This window comes from Thamnophis sirtalis, unplaced genomic scaffold (assembly GCF_051295495.1).
Source record: "Thamnophis sirtalis isolate CommonGarterSnake01/CBP01778 unplaced genomic scaffold, rThaSir2_p1.2 scaffold_2, whole genome shotgun sequence".
Classification (NCBI taxonomy): domain Eukaryota; kingdom Metazoa; phylum Chordata; class Lepidosauria; order Squamata; family Natricidae; genus Thamnophis; species Thamnophis sirtalis.
In genome coordinates, this window is record NW_028261382.1 from 165,493,239 (window position 1) to 165,513,720 (window position 20,482).

General features: G+C 37.5%; 1 protein-coding gene across 2 annotated transcripts; it reads right to left on the reverse strand.

The window, feature by feature from the left end:
* Positions 1-1,968: 1,968 nt before the first annotated feature.
* Positions 1,969-16,070, reverse strand: NRSN1 (neurensin 1). Of its 2 annotated transcripts, none has more exons than XM_087707383.1 (3): positions 15,911-16,070; positions 7,295-7,495; positions 1,969-2,582 (listed from the first exon to the last, which is right to left on the reverse strand). In XM_087707383.1, exons 2-3 carry the CDS (start codon positions 7,484-7,486, stop codon positions 2,181-2,183), a joined length of 594 nt encoding a protein of 197 aa, XP_087563509.1. In that variant the 5' UTR covers positions 7,487-7,495; positions 15,911-16,070; the 3' UTR covers positions 1,969-2,180. The 2 variants fall into 2 exon arrangements, with proteins under 2 accessions (XP_087563509.1, XP_087563510.1); XM_087707384.1 differs by lacking the exon at positions 15,911-16,070 and adding an exon at positions 14,424-14,482.
* Positions 16,071-20,482: the final 4,412 nt, after the last annotated feature.

Here is a 20,482-nt window from a genome sequence, read left to right on the forward strand (position 1 = left end):
AGCCCCAATTATGGGAGGAAGCTAACAGCTTCCATTATCTGTCAATTGGCTCGTCACAAGAGTCCATCACGACAGAAACCCAATATTTTTACTGTTGCCTTTGTTACACATTTTGTGTTATATTTGTGCTGATTATATATACATATACATATACATATACATATACATATACATATACATATACATATACATATACATATACATATACATATACATATACATATACATATACATATACATATACATATACATATACATATACATATACATATACATATACATATACATATACATATACATATACATATACATATACATATACATATATATATATATATATATATATATATATATATATATATATATAAATAAATAAACGAATACCTTAATCAAGAAAGTTAGTTCTCAATAGTTTTATTAGTCCATTGAAAAAAATATACCGAATTGTAAGGGAACACATGTCAAATAATACAACGTTCACATTTTTACATAGGTTTTTTTTTTTTAGTTCCATTGATAAAAGGGTGGACAGTAACTGTCTCTTGAGACATGTATGATTTCTATTTTTTGTGAAAAGGGTAAAACAGTAAGTAAGCATTTTCACAGCTGTTCTCTGCTTAAGGATAAGTTTGCTTTCTTAATCAGAAACATAATATCTGACATACTTCAACTCAAGATCAAACAGATTCAAGGAAAGATGGAGGAATATCTCAGACATCAAAATAAATGTGACATTTCCCGACATTTCTTCCTACAACAGTCCTGCTGAAATTAATAACAAGTCACGGACAGGTATGTTGATGGTGGTTTTCACAAATGGAGTAGGCCAACCTTGATGTGGCTTTTTCTCACTGGGTATGCAGGTATGTATGTATGTATGCATGTAATGTGTATGTGTATGTGTGTTTGTGTAGTGGGTGTACTTGTTCCCACCATGACATTCTTCTTCTTCTCCTTCTTCTTCTTCTTCTTTACTCCCTCTTTACTGCTTCGGATATCAAAGTAGATACAAAGTTCTTGCTTTTGCTCTTCTGGTTATTTGATGCTGTTGCAGTGTGTCTTTGATAGCCATGACATTAAAAGGAAGAATTTCCATATGCCTATGTATAAGAGCTCTATGTACACATCCAAATGTGGTGATATTTTTATTGCCCTTCCCTTGTTCTAGTAAAATTGTGCACCCTCTCTAGCACAACCAGGCCGTGTTTTTCTTCTTCTTCTTGAAGGGCTCAAGGCCAGACCTGCAATGGCGTTAATTAATTCTGTATTCTTTTCCATGCTAAACCCTGGGCATGTTTCATAATAGCCTTGGTGAATCTTAATAGAAATGTAGCGTTAAAAAAAATAAAGGTATATGTTGATTGAGGGATTGATTGCAAATGTTGTAATCTTTTTAAAAAGATGAACTTTTTGATAAATATGATAAATTGGCCTTGAATACTCTATATTTTGACTTAAAAGTGGCACCGTCATTTGCTACTCCCGTTATATATAATGGTTGGGAATGAATTTGCACAGTGAAGCAAAGCTGCATTGTGCAAGAGGAGGACACTGTGGTTTTCTGGTTTTGAGAGTGAGGTTGTCTATGTTTTTAAAACAGTATCAAACCTCTCTGAGATACAGAACACAAGCAAATTGTGTTCCCCTCTCAAAAGAGTAGCAAGCTGATGCCTATGATGGATTTTTTTTAAAAAAATGTTTGAATAAGGTGTGGTTCTGCTTGTACTCCAGGGGAATAAACAGAAATTGCCTGCTTTCTGCTCTCTGATACATGCGCCCACAGTGTTTTTGTGGGACTCTGACCATTATTTTTGAACAGGACACTGTATTTAAATTGTTCACACTAAATAGACAGACAGATTCATTATTTAAATAAGAATAAAATATGTAACAAGGAAGAGATAAGTGGAGAAAAATGAACCTAAATGGTTCTGGGGAATTAAAAAAAAAAGAAAACCCTTCACAACATACATGATAACGCTTTATTGAAACCAATGATGGCTGAGCCTTCACTTCCTTGTCACTCATGTAGTCCTATCAAAATAGGGGTTCCCCCCGCTGCCTGCTTCCTTTCCTGCTGAGTGCAGAACTGCCGCACTGTAAACCCAGGTTCAAGCGCTATTCAAGACCACCTTTTCAAAATTCACTAGAAGGGTGTGTTAGGATAGAGAGAACAGGAATCAGGTCTCAGATAATGGCTGGATGTTTTGAACTTTGGACAACGTAACGGGTATTTTAGATTCTCCAGGTGCTGCTGGGGCTTTTGTGACTGGGTATGTCTGGACTTTCATATCTGCTATTCTCTCTTTAAATTTCTGTTGCAGGTACTTTTCTTCTTTGGAGTAGCTTTTTGCAAATGCAGACATAAGTAAACAGGCTGCCATTGTGGTCCCTCCAATGCAAAATAATATTGCTCCTGCCAACTTACACACATCAAGGGCTCGGTTAAATTGGACAGCATGGGTATCTACTACCACAAAATCTTCTACTCCAAGGGCTTCAATTTTGGGGGTTACCAGAAACCCTACTACAAGAACTATGATCCCTGTCAGCATAAACATTGTCCCCGAGATGAGTCCAACCTGAAAAATAGAGAGATTTCAAAAATCAACAAGGGTATTTTCTATTTTGATGGCTTTTACTTTGCGGCTATAGTCTTAGACGTTAAACATATCTAATGTGTCACTAATATTTACAGTCACTTCTATGAAACTTAAGTTGCTTAAGGGCTTTCATCCTGTTGACAGATGAATCTGTTCTGTGGTGGAAAAGTTTGGGGTGGAAATTCTGGCAATTGCTGTCTTATCACATCTAGAAAGTTTTAAGATCAGGGATAACTGTTTATAAACAACATAGGTATCGATTCCCAAGTCCCATGAGAATCAATAGGGTCTTGATCACCCTACTGACTATAGACATATCTAATGAGCAAAATGAACAATAAATAAATAACTGTGTGTGTGTGTGTGTGTATTGCATTTGTGCTGATAAGTAAATAAAGGGAGACTAGTATAGATCTATTTCAAGCTATTTAGCTCTCATCAGCTAGCCATACCCTTACTGAGAATCAAACCTGGGCTGTATTACATATCAGGCAGTTGTATTAGCCACAAAGCCACAGGCTCTCCTCCTTTATCAGTTAAACCAGGGAAATAGGTATGTATTGTGTCACAACGCCTGGAATGTCCAAATATGGGAGGGAGCATACTGCTTCCCTTTTCTGTCTTTTAGCTCATCCTAGGAGCCATCCAGGCAGAAGGCTATTTTTTATGTTGCCTTTGTTACATTTGTATTGCATTTGTACTGATAAATAAATAAAGGGAGACTAGTATAGATCTACTTCAAGCTATTTAGCTCTCATCAGCTAGTGGCTAATACAACTGCCTGATATGTAATACAGCCCAGGTTCGATTCCCAGTAAGAGTATGGCTAGCTGATGAGAGCCCTAACCCTAAACCTTTATTAATTTATCAGCACAAATGCAACACAAATGTAACAAAGGCAACATAAAAAAATGGCTTTCTGCCTGGATGGCTCCTAGAGTGAGCCGAAAGACAGAAAAGGGAAGCAGTATGCTCCCTCTCATATTTGGGCATACCTGGGGTTGTGACACAACACACACACACACACACACACACACACACACACACACACTGGTCTTGTTGTATTTGGGTCTTTTCCCATGTAAGATTGATATTGTCTTGGGCTGGTGTTTTCGGCTTCATGTTTGTGTGAGTAAAGCATGGTTGGAGCTGCCGTCTTTCTATAAACCTTGGTGGGCGGGTGTGGAGTGCTGGCTTTGTTTCAGTAAGTGGATTGATTGGCTGTGTGGTTGCATCATAATTGGTAGATTGGTGCTGATTGGTGCTGGCTATGTGCCCGTTGCTGTTTTGTGTTGTAATGTCCTGGGTGGGGGATGGGGCTCGTTTGTTGACTAGGGCTGGTTTCCATATGTTTGATTGATTCAACTTTGCAAAGTCACCCATAAACACATCCCCACTGAAAACATCATATGCAGAGTTGAAGCTACTCTCACCAAAATCAACCCAGATGAAGCCAATAAAATCAGACTTGAAGTCACCAACGTCCTCTGCTCCAGCAATCCACCCAGAAGCAACTTACAGAAAGAAGAACAAAAAGCACTCACCAACTTGAGGAAAGACAACAACATAATCATTCTCCCAGCAGACAAAGGCAACACCACAGTGGTGTTGAACACGTCTGACTACCAAGCCAAACTATCCAACCTACTCCAAGACCCCGCTTACAAACCTCTAAACACAGACCCCACACCTACCTGGAAAAAAACCCACCAAATCCAAAATAAAAGCCTCTCCCATCAATGGAGAGATCCAGCAAAGAATCATCCCCAAAGAGAAATCTTCCAGATGCTCCAAACTCTATGGCCTCCCCAAGATACACAAAGAAGGAACACCACTCAGACCCATAGTCAGCTCCATAGGCTCACTTCTACAGAATCTTGCCAAATTCTTCGCCAAACAACTTCAACCCTACACAGAATCCATCACCTCACATGTACAAAACTCACTCCACTTCATAGAAACAATAAAGAAATGAAACCTACAACTCAGCGACCTACTCGTGAGCTTCGATGTCATATCCCTCTTCACCCAAATGCCTATAAAAGAAGCCTTGACAGCTATCCAAAACAAACACTCACCCCTAAGCACATCCTGGACCTGACCAACCACTGCCTAACCAACACATACTTCATCCATAATGGACAAATATACAAACAGATAGAAGGAGCACCCATGGGATCACCCCTCTCATCCATCATCGCAAACTCATACATGGAACATTTTGAAACTAACGCCTTAGATAAATCTGAACACAAACCCAAACTGTGGCTTAGATATGTTGATGACACTTTCGTGATTTGCCACACGGAAGGAAAAACTGGACAACTTCCTCACACATCTCAACAGCCTACACCCCAAAATACAATTCACTATGGAAATAGAAGCAAACAACCAACTTCCCTTTCTGGATGTCCTAATCTACAAAAAACCCAATGGCTCCCTAGGACACACCATCTACCGAAAAAAACACAAACCAACTGCTACTTAAACACACAATCCCATCACCACCCCGCACAGTTCAATTCTGTAGCCAAGACCTTTATCTCCAGAACCAAACGCCTAGCTGACAAAGACCACCTGAAAACTGAATTACACACTCTCACAAATGTATTAATCTCCAACGGATTCCAAAAAAAAAACCAATTACCAACCTAATCCAAAGGGAGACACCCCTCAAGAATCGAGACACAGAACAGGACAATGGCATTGCCCTCCTCCCTTACATCAAAGGCACCACAGATAAAATCAGCAAAATTCTCCACAAGCACAATATCAAGACAGCCTTCAGCACTGACTCAAAAATAGCTAACATCTTAAGAAACTCCAAAGACGAAATACCATGCAAAATCTGCCCTGCAACAAAAATAGGACAAATGAACAGGAGAATAAATGCACGCATCGCAGAACACAAGAACGCATTCAGAAAAAAAGAAAAAACTTCCTCCCTTTTCCAGCACCTTAAAGCAACAGGACATGAAATTGATTTTGAAGGAACCAAATTAATCTCCAAAACAGAACACTTCAACAAGAGAATAATTATGGAAGCTATCAAAATAGAGAAACACCCCACAACATGAATAAATGTGATGATACCTCCCGCCTACCAGACATCTGGAAACCACCCCTAACGAACTCCATCCACCGTCCAGGTCGTTACAACACAAAAGAACAATGGACACACAGCCAGAACTTCAGCCACACAGGATGATACAAAACAGCCGACCAATCTACAAACATCAACTCCATCCACCAATTAGGATGTAACTACACATCCAATCAATCCACTTACAGCAACAAAGCCAGCACTCCACACCCCCACCAAGATTTATAGAAAGACAGCAGCTCCAACCACGCTTTACTTGCACAAGCACAAAGCCGAAAACCCAGCCTGAAGATGGCAAGTGGGACCTCACTGAAACGTTGCCAAGACAATCTCAATCTTACACAAGAAAAGACCCGAATACAACAAGACCAGAAAACCTACACCCGTGAAAATCTACGATTTGTGTGTGTGTGTATGTATGTATCTATATCTATATCTATATCTATATCTATATCTATCTATATCATCTATATCTATATATCTATATCTATCTATATCTATCTATATCTATCTATATCTATCTATATCTATATCTATATCTATATCTATATCTATATCTATATCTATATCTATATCTATATCTATATCTATATCATCTCTATCTCTATCTCTATCTCTATCTATCTATCTATCTATCTATCTATCTATCTATCTATCTATCTATCTATCTATCTATCATCTATCTATCTATCTATCTATCTATCTATCTATCTATCTATCTATCTATCTAAAAGATATTTTTTTTACAACCCCCGGTATGCCCAAATATGGGAGGAAGATCACTACTTCCATTCTCTGTCCTTCGGCTCGTCACAAGAGACCATCCAGGCAGAAACCCAATATTTTTTTACTGTTGCCTTTTTGTTACATTTTGTTGTATTTGTGCTGCCCTTTATTTATTTATCAGCACAAATACAACAATATATATATATACATACATACATACATACATACATACATACATACATACATACATACATACACATACACACACACACACACGCACACACACATACACACACACATATATATATATGAGAGCTTTTGATTTAATAAAAGTATCATTTCTGTAAACATTTGCATTTCTAACTTGAATCTATCTTTTCCTTCTATTACTCTCCCAATGATGGAATTTGGGACAATTTATTCTGAAACAAAAAGGACTGCTTTTTGGTCCGATATTCATTTCAAATATCTGATCTTTCTTATGTTCTAAAATTATAGATTCCTTTACCTTGAAGGGAAATAGTTTAGAAGACAGTGAGTTTAATGAAGGTTTACATAGCTTGTATCTACCATTTGGCCCTATTATGCCATATCAAAGCCTTCCAGTTCTCCTGCTTTCAAAATAGTAGGAGATTGACAGCTGAGAATAAATATATTGTGTATTTATTGATTTATTAAATAAACACCCCCCCCCCTTTCCATCACACGTAGCGCTTAGGGCAAAGTAATCAAACTACATAGGAAACAATGAAGTTATAATGGGAATGCTAAAAACCCTCATTAGGGTTTATGGGTTGTGACGCCTTTGGAGTCAAACACTCCACAGATCTGCTGCAAGACAATTGTTAGGTAGTGGCTATACCTTCCAAAATATAGAGCTCCATTTGTTGGGTGACCTCTGGATCTGAAAATCATCATCATACTCCCAAATGGATCCTGTGCAGTCTTCATAAAACTGATGCAGGTAAGAGCGAACTCCATAGCGCTGGTAACCACCCTCTGAGGAACTCGGTTGTCCCTGCTTTGATGTATAAATGTCAGCATACGCACTCATCCTTCCCACCTGCAATGAGACAGAATGGACACTGGAATCCCAGAGCTAGCAATAGCAGTAGACTTATATACCGCTTCATAGGCCTTTCAGGCCTCTCTAAGCGGTTTACAGAGAGTCAGCTATAATTGGGTTGTGCCAATTATCAGAATGATCTCAATAATAATAATGATAATAATGAAAAAACCTCATCAGAGAAATTTTCCAGTGAAATATATTTCGTCGTAGATATTTAGATTAGAATAGATGGTTTTTAAAACAACAAGCTTAAGTATTCTTTCAGATCTTAGGTTGGATTTCCCCTATAAAATATGTACATGATATGAATCAAAGTCTCAAATCAATCAATTTAATGGTGCAAGATTATAACTCCTAAGGATTCTGAGTAGAGACATTCATCTTCTTTATTTTTTACTAGCTGATAACCTGGCATTGTCTGGATATTTATTTATAAGGGGGAAATGTTCAGACCAAACGTAATTTCTAATGTTGGATTTTCCCCTTTACCAGAGGGAGCCCCCCCTTATGGAGTAGGGAACTCCTTTGCGTTGTACAGTAGAAACCAGTATGGCAATTCAGCACAATAGGTTGCATCTTAACAGAACACACACTCCAAGGGGTATTAGGGGTGTATTATCCCCACAGTATTTTTCTCCAGAGAGTAAGTTATCTGTGTACCAAGTTTGGTTGAAATTGCTCAAGGCGTTCCAGAGTTATGGCAGTACAGTAGAAGCCATTGAAAGGCACAAGCTGCATTTTAACAGAACACACAACCCGAGGTGTGTTAGGGGTGTCTTACCCCCTACAGTATTTTTCTCTAGAGGGTAAGTCATCTGTGTACTAAGTTTGGCTGAAATTGCTTGAGGCGTTCCAGAGTTATGCTGGAACATACATATAGAGCCTTTTTTATACTGTATATTAAAAGTTATCATTTATCATTAGTTTTATGATTATGCATTTTTATTGCATTTCTTTATACCACCCAGAGTCCTCTGGGATTAGGGCAGGTTATCAATATTAGCTCCACCATTTAGGCAAGCCAATACAAACATATTTCCCTGGAATATTATGCTAACCATAAGTTCTTTAAATATAGTTTGTTAAATAGGAAAGAATTGGCAGGGTTAACATAACATGACATAAACTGTGGCTTAGACCAGTATAATTCATTTTTTGTTCACACATTAAGCAAATTGAAACTATATCCTAGCATGATATGTTAACACACCAGACATTCCTGACCATTCCTGACTTATATTTCACCAATATAAGACAGCTTTTATGTTCGCATAGGTCACTGAAACAATGTTTATATCATTCATAGTTTTTCTTTACTAGGATACCAAACTGACTTGGAGGAAAAATGCTTGCAGACTTTTTTCATGGAAATATGTATGTCATATACTTGATCCATAAGCTTCTTTCTTGTTCATAAATACATAGCACCTAAGAATCTTAAATTTTAAATCCGTTCATATTTACCAATAACTAAAATGTGATTTCCAGCGAAACCCGGAAGCAACATGGTTGATTTTATTGCAGGTCTACTGGAGCTGTGAATATAGTCAAGCACTGAACCATGAAAATGAGTTTTATCGGAAGAGTATAAAAAAAAGGGTGAAGTGTGAAGACCAACAGAATCTCAAGTGAATCACTTGTGGTTGCTATTTAAAACTGGATGTGATTTTCTTTCATAGATGTTCCCTGAAACATTTTGATTTAAGCCAGATTAACTGCTCACTACTCTTGCTTTTAAATTTATTCTTATAGTGGGTTCAGATGTCACATCTCTTTTCAAGTAGGCAATTACAACAATTCACTGCAAAACAGCCAGCCTTACTCAGATAAACTTTGATGGAGAAGAGCACCAGCCTTCATATTTAAATTATATGGAAATCAAAAGGCAATCACGTTCAAATGACAGAACCTAGCATAGATCCCGATATTTTCATCACTATGACAACCATCCTCAAATTCTTCAGATTATATCAAGGTTCAGGGTAAATATGCATTCTATTTTTCCAACCTCATATGAGTTATATTTTTGACTAGCAATAGAACAGCAGTTCTGGATAAAATTTTGTTTTTCTGCTACAACAGACTGATTCCTTTTTTAATGTGCAATCACTTTTTTCCAAAATGTTGAATTTAGAACATCTGGTCTAGAGAATTTTAAAGCCCATAATATTGATAGCAATCTTATTCAATATTGACAAATATTTGCTCTGATGTTCCATTACTTTCTTCTATCATGAACTGTCCTTTCAATGGACAATGTATGGCCCAAATATTGTATGTGGACTTATTATGAGGATGGCTTGTTGCATCAGGATAAGGAAAGACCTTGTATTATGTATCTGATGGACATGGTAACTTGCATCACTCTTGCATTGGGATCATCAATCCGTAGTCATATCTCAGAGACAACCTCTTGTAGTTTTGGAGGGAATAATATTTTTGGCGTTTCTTTTTTTTCTTTTTGAGTAGCAATAGTCATGAACGCTGCATGAAGCAGTTACTATATTGAAATATATTGAATTCAAACCAGAAACGTGGACAGAGAGGTATCATTATTTGTCCATCTTTACTTTTACCCAATTGAATTATAGACAAGTTCTCTGGATTTGCATAAGCCCTCTGTCATTACAGCACTTGGTTCTTCACTAAAGGTAGGACTGAATGATGTTTTTGGGGGCAAGAGAGTTAACTGCCTGGCAATTACATTTTCCATTTAAATGTTCCTACACCAGTTTTTCTAGCTGTTTTTTCCCCCAGCTGGTGTTAGTAACCACAACTATGTTTAATTTTTACTGTCTCTGTTATTGTTGTACTCTTAATTATTCAGTTATTTCCTGTTGTGAGACCCCCAGAGAATTCTGTATTAAGTCGGCCTCTAAATATGTTAATAATTGTACTGTTGGTCTATAAATACTGTTAGTACTGTTAGGTTAACAAGGCCAATAATAACAAAGACGAAGCTTAAAGATTAGCATATGACATAAGTTTTATTATTTGCACAATTATCTATTGCAGAAGACAATATCTCAGCGATGTTGCATTTAAAGTACTGTCATATGACTGAGCCTGTTTTTGTTGCAACAGATAACCTGCCTACCCTCTAGGAAATGATATTTGCAGTTAATTGAAAGTTGACTTAGCTATCATAGAATCATATTTGTCCATGTAAGTAGGGCATAGAATGATTATTTTTGCACTAGTTTGAAGCAGTGACATATCAAACCCTTTTCACCGGCAATTGGGCTTATTGCAATCTGCTCTGGGAAATATGATAAGGCAATTAATAACCCAAACAAATCTTGTCAACTTCATCAATAGACAGATGAAGCCCTTGCTGTACATTTAACCCATTTGTGCACACTTTAGCAACTGGCTATTCAATCTGACAAAGTTCACACACTACTACAGCAGTGTCGATAACACATCTTTTATCATTGCTAATTTTGCTATCTACAGGGTAGTTGGGATTTCTTTAGATTCTAGACTAATTGAAGAGAAACCAATTAGTTCAAAAGATCACACAGTCGCTTTAATGTAGTATCTTACCTCATTCCTTTTCTCCTTCCACCAATGAGAGAGATATTTCAATGAGAACAACAATATACCTTTCTATAATATTGCACACATTCTCAATCTAATTCATTCTGAACAGCAGTCAATGATCATGGCCACTGAATAATGCCCCATATGTTCCTGGTGGACATTTCTTGGAGGCTATCAAACTCATATAGCATTATTTACATGCACTACTAGTAATATAACCCATCCTTAACAATAGGATGTAATCTAGTCCATTCATTATGTAACTTTGGGAATGAAGCAATTCATGGCTCATATAACAATGGTAGATTCAGTTCTTATTGAACTTGCATATTAAAAAAATTTCACTTGATTTTGGCTAAGCAATAGCATTCATCTATTGCTGAATGTCACGTAACATATATGGATCCCCAGCTTTTGAATGTATTCAATTTATGATATGAACTATGGTCTAATTGATATTTCATGTATACAAGCAAAGGTACTTCAATGTACTCAATGTACTTCATAATCCATTGCTGGAGCACTTTGGACCCCAGGATTGGGGTCATTACCTCATATGATTATTGTTGTGGGAAAATAGGAGGAGGAAGGAGTATTAGGTTTGTATATTATAAAAATAATAAAGGATGGATTTAAAAAAAACCTAAATAAATAAATAAAATATTGACTAATTGTTTTGGGGAATCATACAATTTTAATTTTAGTTCATCTAATAACAGAAATTACCTAAGACTAAAAATTAAATTGGGGACAATGAATGCAACAATTGCAATAATCATTGGTGGGAAAACGAATAAAAACAGTTCTTCACTATTATAAAATTATAAAAGGATAGGTTAAGATCTCCAAATTTGGCAACTTTTGTGGACTTCAGCTCTTAGAATTTCCAGCAAGAATGGCTAGTTGAGGAATTCTGTTATTTCAAGCCCACAAATCTTAAAGTTATCAAGTCTGGTATAGGCTATAAAATGCATGGGAAAAATACCTTTGTCTGGGGCAAAAAAAAAATGACAATATGGTAGGTGACGAACCCTCTTGGGATAATAATTCATTAGTAGAGTGCCATTATTGGGGAAAAATCCCTCTCCAATAGCTTTAGGATGAGTACCCAGAAATATTTTCTGGACGTACACTAAGGGTTCAGGCAGGCAGAATATACATCCATGAAATTGAACTAATGGTGGAACCTTTCTAAAAATTTGTTAGAAAGAATGTTTTAAATTAAAGACTGCCAAATTCTGATTCATAGATGCAGGTTTTTCTAAGGATCATTTCTCTCTTGACATCAAGGACTTAATGCTCTCTGCTATCAAATTGGCTATGTAAGCAATCCTCTCAATTGAATGTTTGGAGCTGTGCAAAGTTCACTTGCTGATACAGCCATAGTGTCCTGTTCCATGTGTGGACAGGCCAATCACAGACAATGGAAAGGCAAGCAAGAGAGTGATTGCATTCAGAATGGTATGTGAATTTTCTCTGAAAATGATATACTATGGATTCGAAAAAACAAGATTTGCTAAAGGAATTTCTTAAGTAAGCTCCCAAATCAACTTATTTCATAAACTTAGCAATATTCATATACTCTTCATCTGTTAATCCATTTCATAACATCATTTTATAAAGGCATTACTTTGTCTTATGTGTGAGGAAATCTAATAGGAACAGCCAGCAACAAATTGCATTAGTAATTTTACAAGAAGGAAGAAAGTTAATTGATCCGCAAAGCAGAGGAAAAATAAGCTGCCATAACTACAGAGGAAGAAAGTATCAACAGATGCCTGTTTTCACAGATGAAAAATATACAAATGGTAAAATATGACGAATCGTTTGCCTGCTAACGGAAAACCAATTTTCCAAAGGAAAAACATTTATTTAAATTTAATTGGTACAAACATTTATAATTATGGTTAAACAATAGTACCGGTAAGATCGAGAAATGACAAAAAATGCAATCAGTTTTTTAGGACATGTAGTTTCATATTAGGTAATCCCACAGCATCTTTAGTTACCATGGTAAAAGCTGTCTTGAATGATTTTTTCAGTATGATTTTATTACAGTGGTACATTGTAGGCGTAATAAAATTTGTGAATAAATCAACTATATAGAGTATTCAGGACAGAGTTGGAAAAAGAAGAAATACTAAAATGAATTCTTATAATCCAATCTGGAACATTTTTATGAATAACCAGAAATAATTTCTTAATTTAAACACAAAACCAATAGGAAAATTAATGAAACTAGTCACAATCAGTGTATGGACAAATAAAGAAACTAGAGTTTTTAAAAAATGCTATGCATACTGCTCTTTCTGATCAATAATACTTTTATATTAAGAATTTTTTTTCCCAAAAATGGTGTTTTAATGCAAATACCATTAACAAGAATGAACAGTTCATTGAAATTTTTTTGAAGCAAAACAGTGCAAATGATCTCATTCTCTATTCAAACAAGCAAAATTATATATATAATTTTAATGAGTTTGGGGCAAGAGCTTATATGCATGCATCTATTTTCTAAAGTACCATTTTTATTCCACAGAATAGAATAAGAAATTGATAATTGATAGTCAAGTTGCTTTAAAACCATCTAGTTTTTATTTTTTCAAGTAAAACTAATCTATATTCATACATGCATGTTTGCTCAGATTATGATTAATATACCTTTTGAGAAAAAGTTACAGATAATATTTTTCGTATATTGATATTGAATAATTAATTTTGCAGGCTACTTCTGCTGACTGCTGGCTGCCTGCAATTTGGCAGTTCAAATCTCAACAGGTTCAAGGTTGACCCATCCTTCCATCCTTCCGAGATTGGTAAAATGAAAACCCAGATTGTTGGAGGCAATATGCTGAACCTGTAAACTGCTCATAGAGGGCTGTAAAGCACTGTAAAGTGGTCTAAATTTACAGTCTTAGTGCTATTGACTGTATAAGTCTAATTGCTATTGCTATATATTGGTCTTTCACTCCATACTTCCATTTTTTCAAGTTAAGAAAAACTGAAACAAATTCCTTAAACTGACTGACTTCTTTGACAAAAACTATGACCATAATACCAAACACAACTTTAGACATTTTAAATTTCTTTATCCAATGGTATTCTATGTCCAGTATGCTCATGGATTATGCATTTCTGCTCCTTTCCATACAAAGGATGTATATAGCCAGAGGAACTGCAAGAAATATTTTTTTTAACATCTAAAAAATGTTTTCCTTTTAGCAATGGAGGTGAGATACACAGCATGAAAAAAGAGGCAAGGAGTTCCGAAGGACACTATTATTGTCAATGAGAAGGACAGAGTCTTAGTGATGGCCACAAATTTACCAACTTCTACAATTCAGTAACATTTTACTAATATGGCAATGGAAACACTTACCAATAATGCAAAACATACTTAAAAATGAACCTTGAAGTCCAATTGGGACAGGCTACACATTTTACTTATGATGCCAGTGGCTAGTTATGTTTCCATGTTCTACAGAGCAATCATCATCACAACAGAAATGCTTCTAAAACTATTATTTTTATAGTTTGAAAAAAAAGAAAATTTCTGTAACATTTCCCAAAAAGTTTGATCAGGAAAACATTTTCTTATTTTTAGTCAATGACACATAAAGCACATATTCTCTGAATGATTATTTTTAAGCTTATAAACCCAATTGCCTGTGAACAAATCACAAAGTCTGCTGGAGAAATTGTGTTATCCAACAGTATGACATGAGATATTATACTACGTAGCACATTAACCTAGCAAAATAATAATAATAATAATGTTTGCAATAGACTTGTAATACATGAATATAACTCAGAAAAAAACCCTAACACAACAGTCAATACATTTTATGCAGAAGCCATTTTAAAAATAGGATGTGAATTTCCCTTTTGTAAATAATAACAAAAGTAGTTATTATCTGTATGATCAGATATTTGATGGGCAGTCTTCAAAAATGGCAGAATATATTCTCCTTGCTTGTAAGTCTCCACTAAACTCAAGGGGTGGAGTAATCTTATAGTTTTTGAAGACATGGGGAGGGGGGGGTGTCTACATGAATTTATAATAAATGAATTTAGACCCGGGAGATCTAAATAAATGAAATATTGCCTTCCTGTAAGGAAGAAAAGAAGTAATTGTGATAGAAATCCACAACTGGTAGCTTTTGCTGTCTTTTTTAGAGTGTGATTTTTTCTGCCGTGTCCTTCACTCTGTCCTGCCGCCCCCCAAGCGGCAGCTGTCCAAGGTGCTGAAGACCAGCAACGAGTTCTACAAATTGTTTCGGTGACCTCCCAAAGGCGCCTCGTGTTTATTTATTCTTCAACCGCAAACTTCTTTTCCTCTCTGATATTTTTTTTCCAGAAAACCTTTGAAGAGTCTGGCTCTTCGAGAAAGGTTCACCTTCTAAACCCTTCCTTCCCATTTTGCCCCTTCTCTTCCCCGCCTCGCTCGACCTGATTATACACTATGTTTGAAAACCAGGAGGCCAGTCTGGAAAATAAAACACCACTCAAACAAAGCCAGCACAGCTCTTTCGAATCCCCCTAAATCCCAGCCGGGCTGCGGACAACTGTCTTTCTCTTTAAAATGGCCATGAATTCATTATTACTGCTCTGTTCTTTTGCGTTTTGTCTCTTCCCCTCGTTACTTTTTTTTTCCCCTTCCCAAAACTGCAGGATGGAGTTGCTCGCCCAAACTCAATCCGCGCTTTGCATAGCAGAGATTATTTCTCCCTTCTCCCGGCTCTGCTCCCAGTGCAATGTAGCCCGGCTAGTTTCAGAGGCTGGGATCGGGCAATGGCACGACGCAAAACAAACCATCAATCCGAGCCCGGGTGTGAACGAACTGCGGCGTACAAAGCGGCTGGTTACCTGATCCGCCTCTTCTTCCTCCGTCTTTCCTACCGGGCGAGCAAATGCAGCCGGGTTAGCTGCAGATCTCTCGTTCGGTTGCCATCTCTCTTCTGAGCTACTCCAGCCTCAGATGCCACGTATTATTTACACCCCGGTGCCTGCGCATTGAGAGTCACGTCGCCGCTAGGGCTCTGCAGGAGGGGGAGGAGGAGGAGGAGGAGCCGCCGCCGTTTCCCAAGACCGCTCCGCCGGCCTCAGCGGCTGTCGCTCGTTCGGCAGGCCTCGCTTAATGGTCGCGACGGCGGCGTCCCATCGTCTTAGCGCCCAGTCTTAGCTCTTTTTAGGGTACATAAGCGCACCAGCGTGCTTACCGTCCCTGTTCTACTGTTTCCATTGATATGTACTCATTTGCGTTTTCGTGGCCATGTTATACTTATTTATATTCAACTATTTGTACCAATCTCATGCCATAATGTCTATGTCTACACGAATACCTGTTACCTTGTACATGTTGGCAAATAAATAAATACAAATAGATGATGAACTGTTCTCTCCAGAGTTTGGCTGCATGCATCTTGGCCCCTCTGCCTCCATTGATCTCAGCACCATAGGTTCCCCACAGCCAACAAAATTCTTCCCATCACCCAGAGGCAGCAAGGAGTAATGGGTCACACATGCTACTTACTTGAGGAGTGTAACAGAATAACAGAGTTGAAAGAGACCTTGGAGGTCTTCAAGTCCAGCCTCCTGCAAAAGCAGGAGACCATTCACCATTTCAGACAAGTGGTTGTCCAATCTCTTCTTAAAAACCTCCAGGGATGGAGCACGTAATATGGAGGGCACAATGTGACACTTGTACGGTTGTTGTTCAGTTGCGTGGGATGGAGCACGTAATATGGAGGGCACAATGTGACACTTGTACGGTTGTTGTTCAGTTGCGTCTGACTCTTTGTGACCCCATGGACCATAGCACACACACACACACACCTCCATCTTCCACTGTCTCCTGCAGTTTCCCCACATTCATTGTGTCAATGAGCAATTACAGGAAAAAAGATGAATGTTTTTGAATGGCCTTTGCAATCACCAGACTATTATTCATAACAACATATATTGAAAATCTGTAGCTCTCAGACATGCAGTACAGGCAAAAAGACCCAGGAATATTTCTGAAATAGAATTCTGTAATGAAAAGTGGGGGGAAAACATTCAAAAGAAAAACCAGGAAAACGTTTAGCTGCCTGCAGAAATCAGTTGGGAACTGCTCTTTCTGCCAGAGAAAGTGTTTCAAAGCTGTGGCTGGAAAGATATTCAAACTTTTGCATCCATCTTTATATGTTGTTGTTTGCAACTGTAAACAACTGCACACATATGATGAATATCTAGGCTGGAGTATTGCAATGTGCTCTACATGGGGCTGCCCTTGAAGAGCATTCGGCGACTTCAGCTAGTCCAGAATGCGGCCGCGCGAGTGATTGTGGGTGCACCTCGCTTCACCCACATAACACCTATCCTCTGCGAGCTGCACTGGCTACCTGTCGATCTCCGGGTGCGCTTCAAGGTGCTACTTGTCACCCATAAAGCCCTACATGGTAGTGGATCTGGGTACTTGAGAGACCACCTACTGCCAATTACCTCCACGCGACCTATTAGATCTCATCGATTAGGCCTCCTCCGAGTTCCATCTGCCGGTCAATGCCGACTAGCAACTACGTGGAGGAGAGCCTTCTCGGTGGCAGCTCCGACCCTATGGAACGATCTCCCCGTGGAGATTCGTACCCTCACCACCCTCCAGACCTTCCGCACAGCCCTCAGAATCTGGCTATCCCGTCAGGCCTGGGAGTAAGATTGTAACCCGCCCGAATGGTATGAATGTTGTGTTTTTTTTAACTATGTATTGTCTTATATGTTAAAGTTTGTCTCCCCCCCCCTTTGGGTTGTGAGTCGCCCTGAGTCCCCTCAGGGAAAAGGGCGGCATATAAATAAACTTCTACAATCTACAATCTACAATATGCATCCAAATTTGCAGAAAGGCATCTTATCTAACTATTTACCTTTTAGAGGCTCGGTTAACTTCTGTTTGCCTACAGATTCATTAAAATTTGACCAGAGGTGTCCAAATTTTAATATGCAACTGAATAATTACCTTAACCAGTGAGTAGACTTTAGTGAAATAGCAATATATATTTAATCCCTATTAGTACAAGGTCTGGCTCAATAATGATTTAATAAATAAGTCACTATTGGCTGGGTTTACATATTTTATTAAGCCAATTGCCCAGTAACATTGTAATGAGCGAACCCAGCCAATATCTGTTGGCTCCCTTTACCCATGTGCCTTCTTATGACTGTCAAACCATACAAATGCACTGGTGAGATAGATTTGGCTTTGTAGGAACCAAATTTGTTTAGAAGGAGAAGAATATTTGATTTGTTTAGCACTAAAATCTCCAGCACATACACTAATCAGATTAGACTGTAATTTCCTGCATTTGTCCCTAATCCATTTTTTTTTAAAAAGAGGCTATTACATTGGCCACTTTCCAATCCTTTGATACAGGGATCACTGTTAGGATCTTTGAAGATCATTCATTTCATATTTGAGTGAATTAATTTGCTTTTTAATGCAATCTGGAGTGCCTTCATTCAGCTTCTCTACATCTTTAGCCAGTTTTAGTTTTTCTGTTTTTTTTCCTCATCCAACAATCCAGTTGCCTCTCCAACTTTTAACACATTTAATAATTTATTATGGTGGTTTGTCACACAGTCAGCCAGATGTTCAGACTGGATTTGGCATTTTTATATGCCTCTTGAGTTCTTGCTGGGGATCTGGGATAGGCAGAGGATTGAGCTGCATGTTATTATGCTCCTCAAAAAAATTGTGGTTTTTAAAAACATCTGTGCAGGCATTCCTTTCTGACCTGAAATTGGTCAAAACTTCAATTTTCTGAAATAAGTGTTCTTTAGAAGATACTAACTTGCTTATAAAATGGGATCATGATTTGAGATGGCCAATGCTTCATTTGTCAGTTTAAGCATGCAACATACCAGATTTCTTTGGGCAGAGAAGATGACTTGGTTGATGAAAAACGTATTAACTTCTGGATAAAATCTCATTCCAGTTTGCTTTTCAAAACTTCCATTTCCATGAAATCCAATAATATAAATTAATTTCATTCTTTTAAGATCTACAAATATCTGATACTACCATGTTCACGTTTCTGAACTGATTGGAATTTGTAACCCTGCTTCAGGGTTTTTTTTGGTAATATCACATAATTATTATTCCCATTTTGGATATGGTGTTGCTACTAGAGTCATTAGGAATACCGTATCAGGGCCAAAACAGTATGGATGATCACAGTTTTCTCTATCATCTTGTTGACATATAAAGGTCACATGGGTTTTGGCACTCAGAATTGAGTTACACTGACATGTGGCACGATGGAAATTGCAGTCCAATAAATCTGGAGAAGGAACTGGTTGGGAAAGCTGTTAGAAGTTGGAAGGTTTTGTGATGAGAGAAATTCAAACATGTACCTAAATGTAAATGTAAACATCTGATAAAATGAACATCATGCTGTTCCCTGGATAAAGGGCTGGGCTTCTGAGTATTCCTTGTTCAAAGTCATTGTCAGGTACAAAGGATCAGGACTGTACATTAAGTTGCACGACAAAAGATTTATTCAAGCCTGTATGCAATAATCTAGGCAACTAAAATGGTCCTAGATAAGAGTCAATGGATTCAAAATGGGTTGAGCTTGGATCGTTTGTGGTAATGTAAGTACTCTAAGCTGATAACATGTTTAACTCTACCTCCAAGCTCTTCCTGATCTTCTCCTACAATCATTCTGCATTTATAGGCTTACTTTGTGTATTTATTACTAGGATGTTTTTAAAAAAATAAATAATCTCTTACCTATCATAGAAAAATACAAAACAATACTAGAAACCTTAAATTTTCTAAAAGAATAACATTATAGTGTCCTAAGTCAATATTATAAGGCTTAAAAGGGCCAAGAAGATAAAACAATATAAAACAATCTATTAAAATTTGAAGGCGAATCTCTTCTATATTATTGTTCTGTTGTTGTAATTTATTCTGTATAGGGAATCCTCATGTAGCAATTGCTTTGCACATTGACCATTGACCTATTAAAACAAGGATGAAAAAGTAATTTTGCAACTAATCCTTGCATTTATATTCTTTGCAAGTCTATAAAACAAAAGCAAGCCGAAGTAAGATTGTTAAGCACAGCTGCCCTTTCACCTTTGACTGCTTTGGTTAACAACCAAGTTACTAGTCCCAGTTGTGGTTGGGACTAGTGGTAAATGAGAAGGGCCTGTATTCATTTTGCTCCATCTGTTAGGGTGTCAAACTCACCGTGTCATGCTGCCATCACCTGACGTTTCGTGATGTTTTCCCCATTTGCAGAGCTGTGGTGGGAGTGGTCTGTGTGTAACACATCCAGCCCGCGGGCTGCCAGTTTGACATCCCTGGGTTAGGGCAATGTCAATTGATTCAAAACTTGTATGGTTACTTAAAAATGGGGCTGTGCTGGAACTATCAAGATGCAACCTAAAATGTTG

Coding starts and splice junctions, on each gene's coding strand:
- NRSN1 (XM_087707383.1), bottom strand. CDS start 7,486: ATGAGTGCGTATGCTGACATTTATACATCAAAGCAGGGACAACCGAGT. Junction 2,583..7,294: donor GGAGCTCTATATTTTGGAAG/GTATAGCCACTA, acceptor TCTATTTTTCAG/GTTGGACTCATCTCGGGGAC.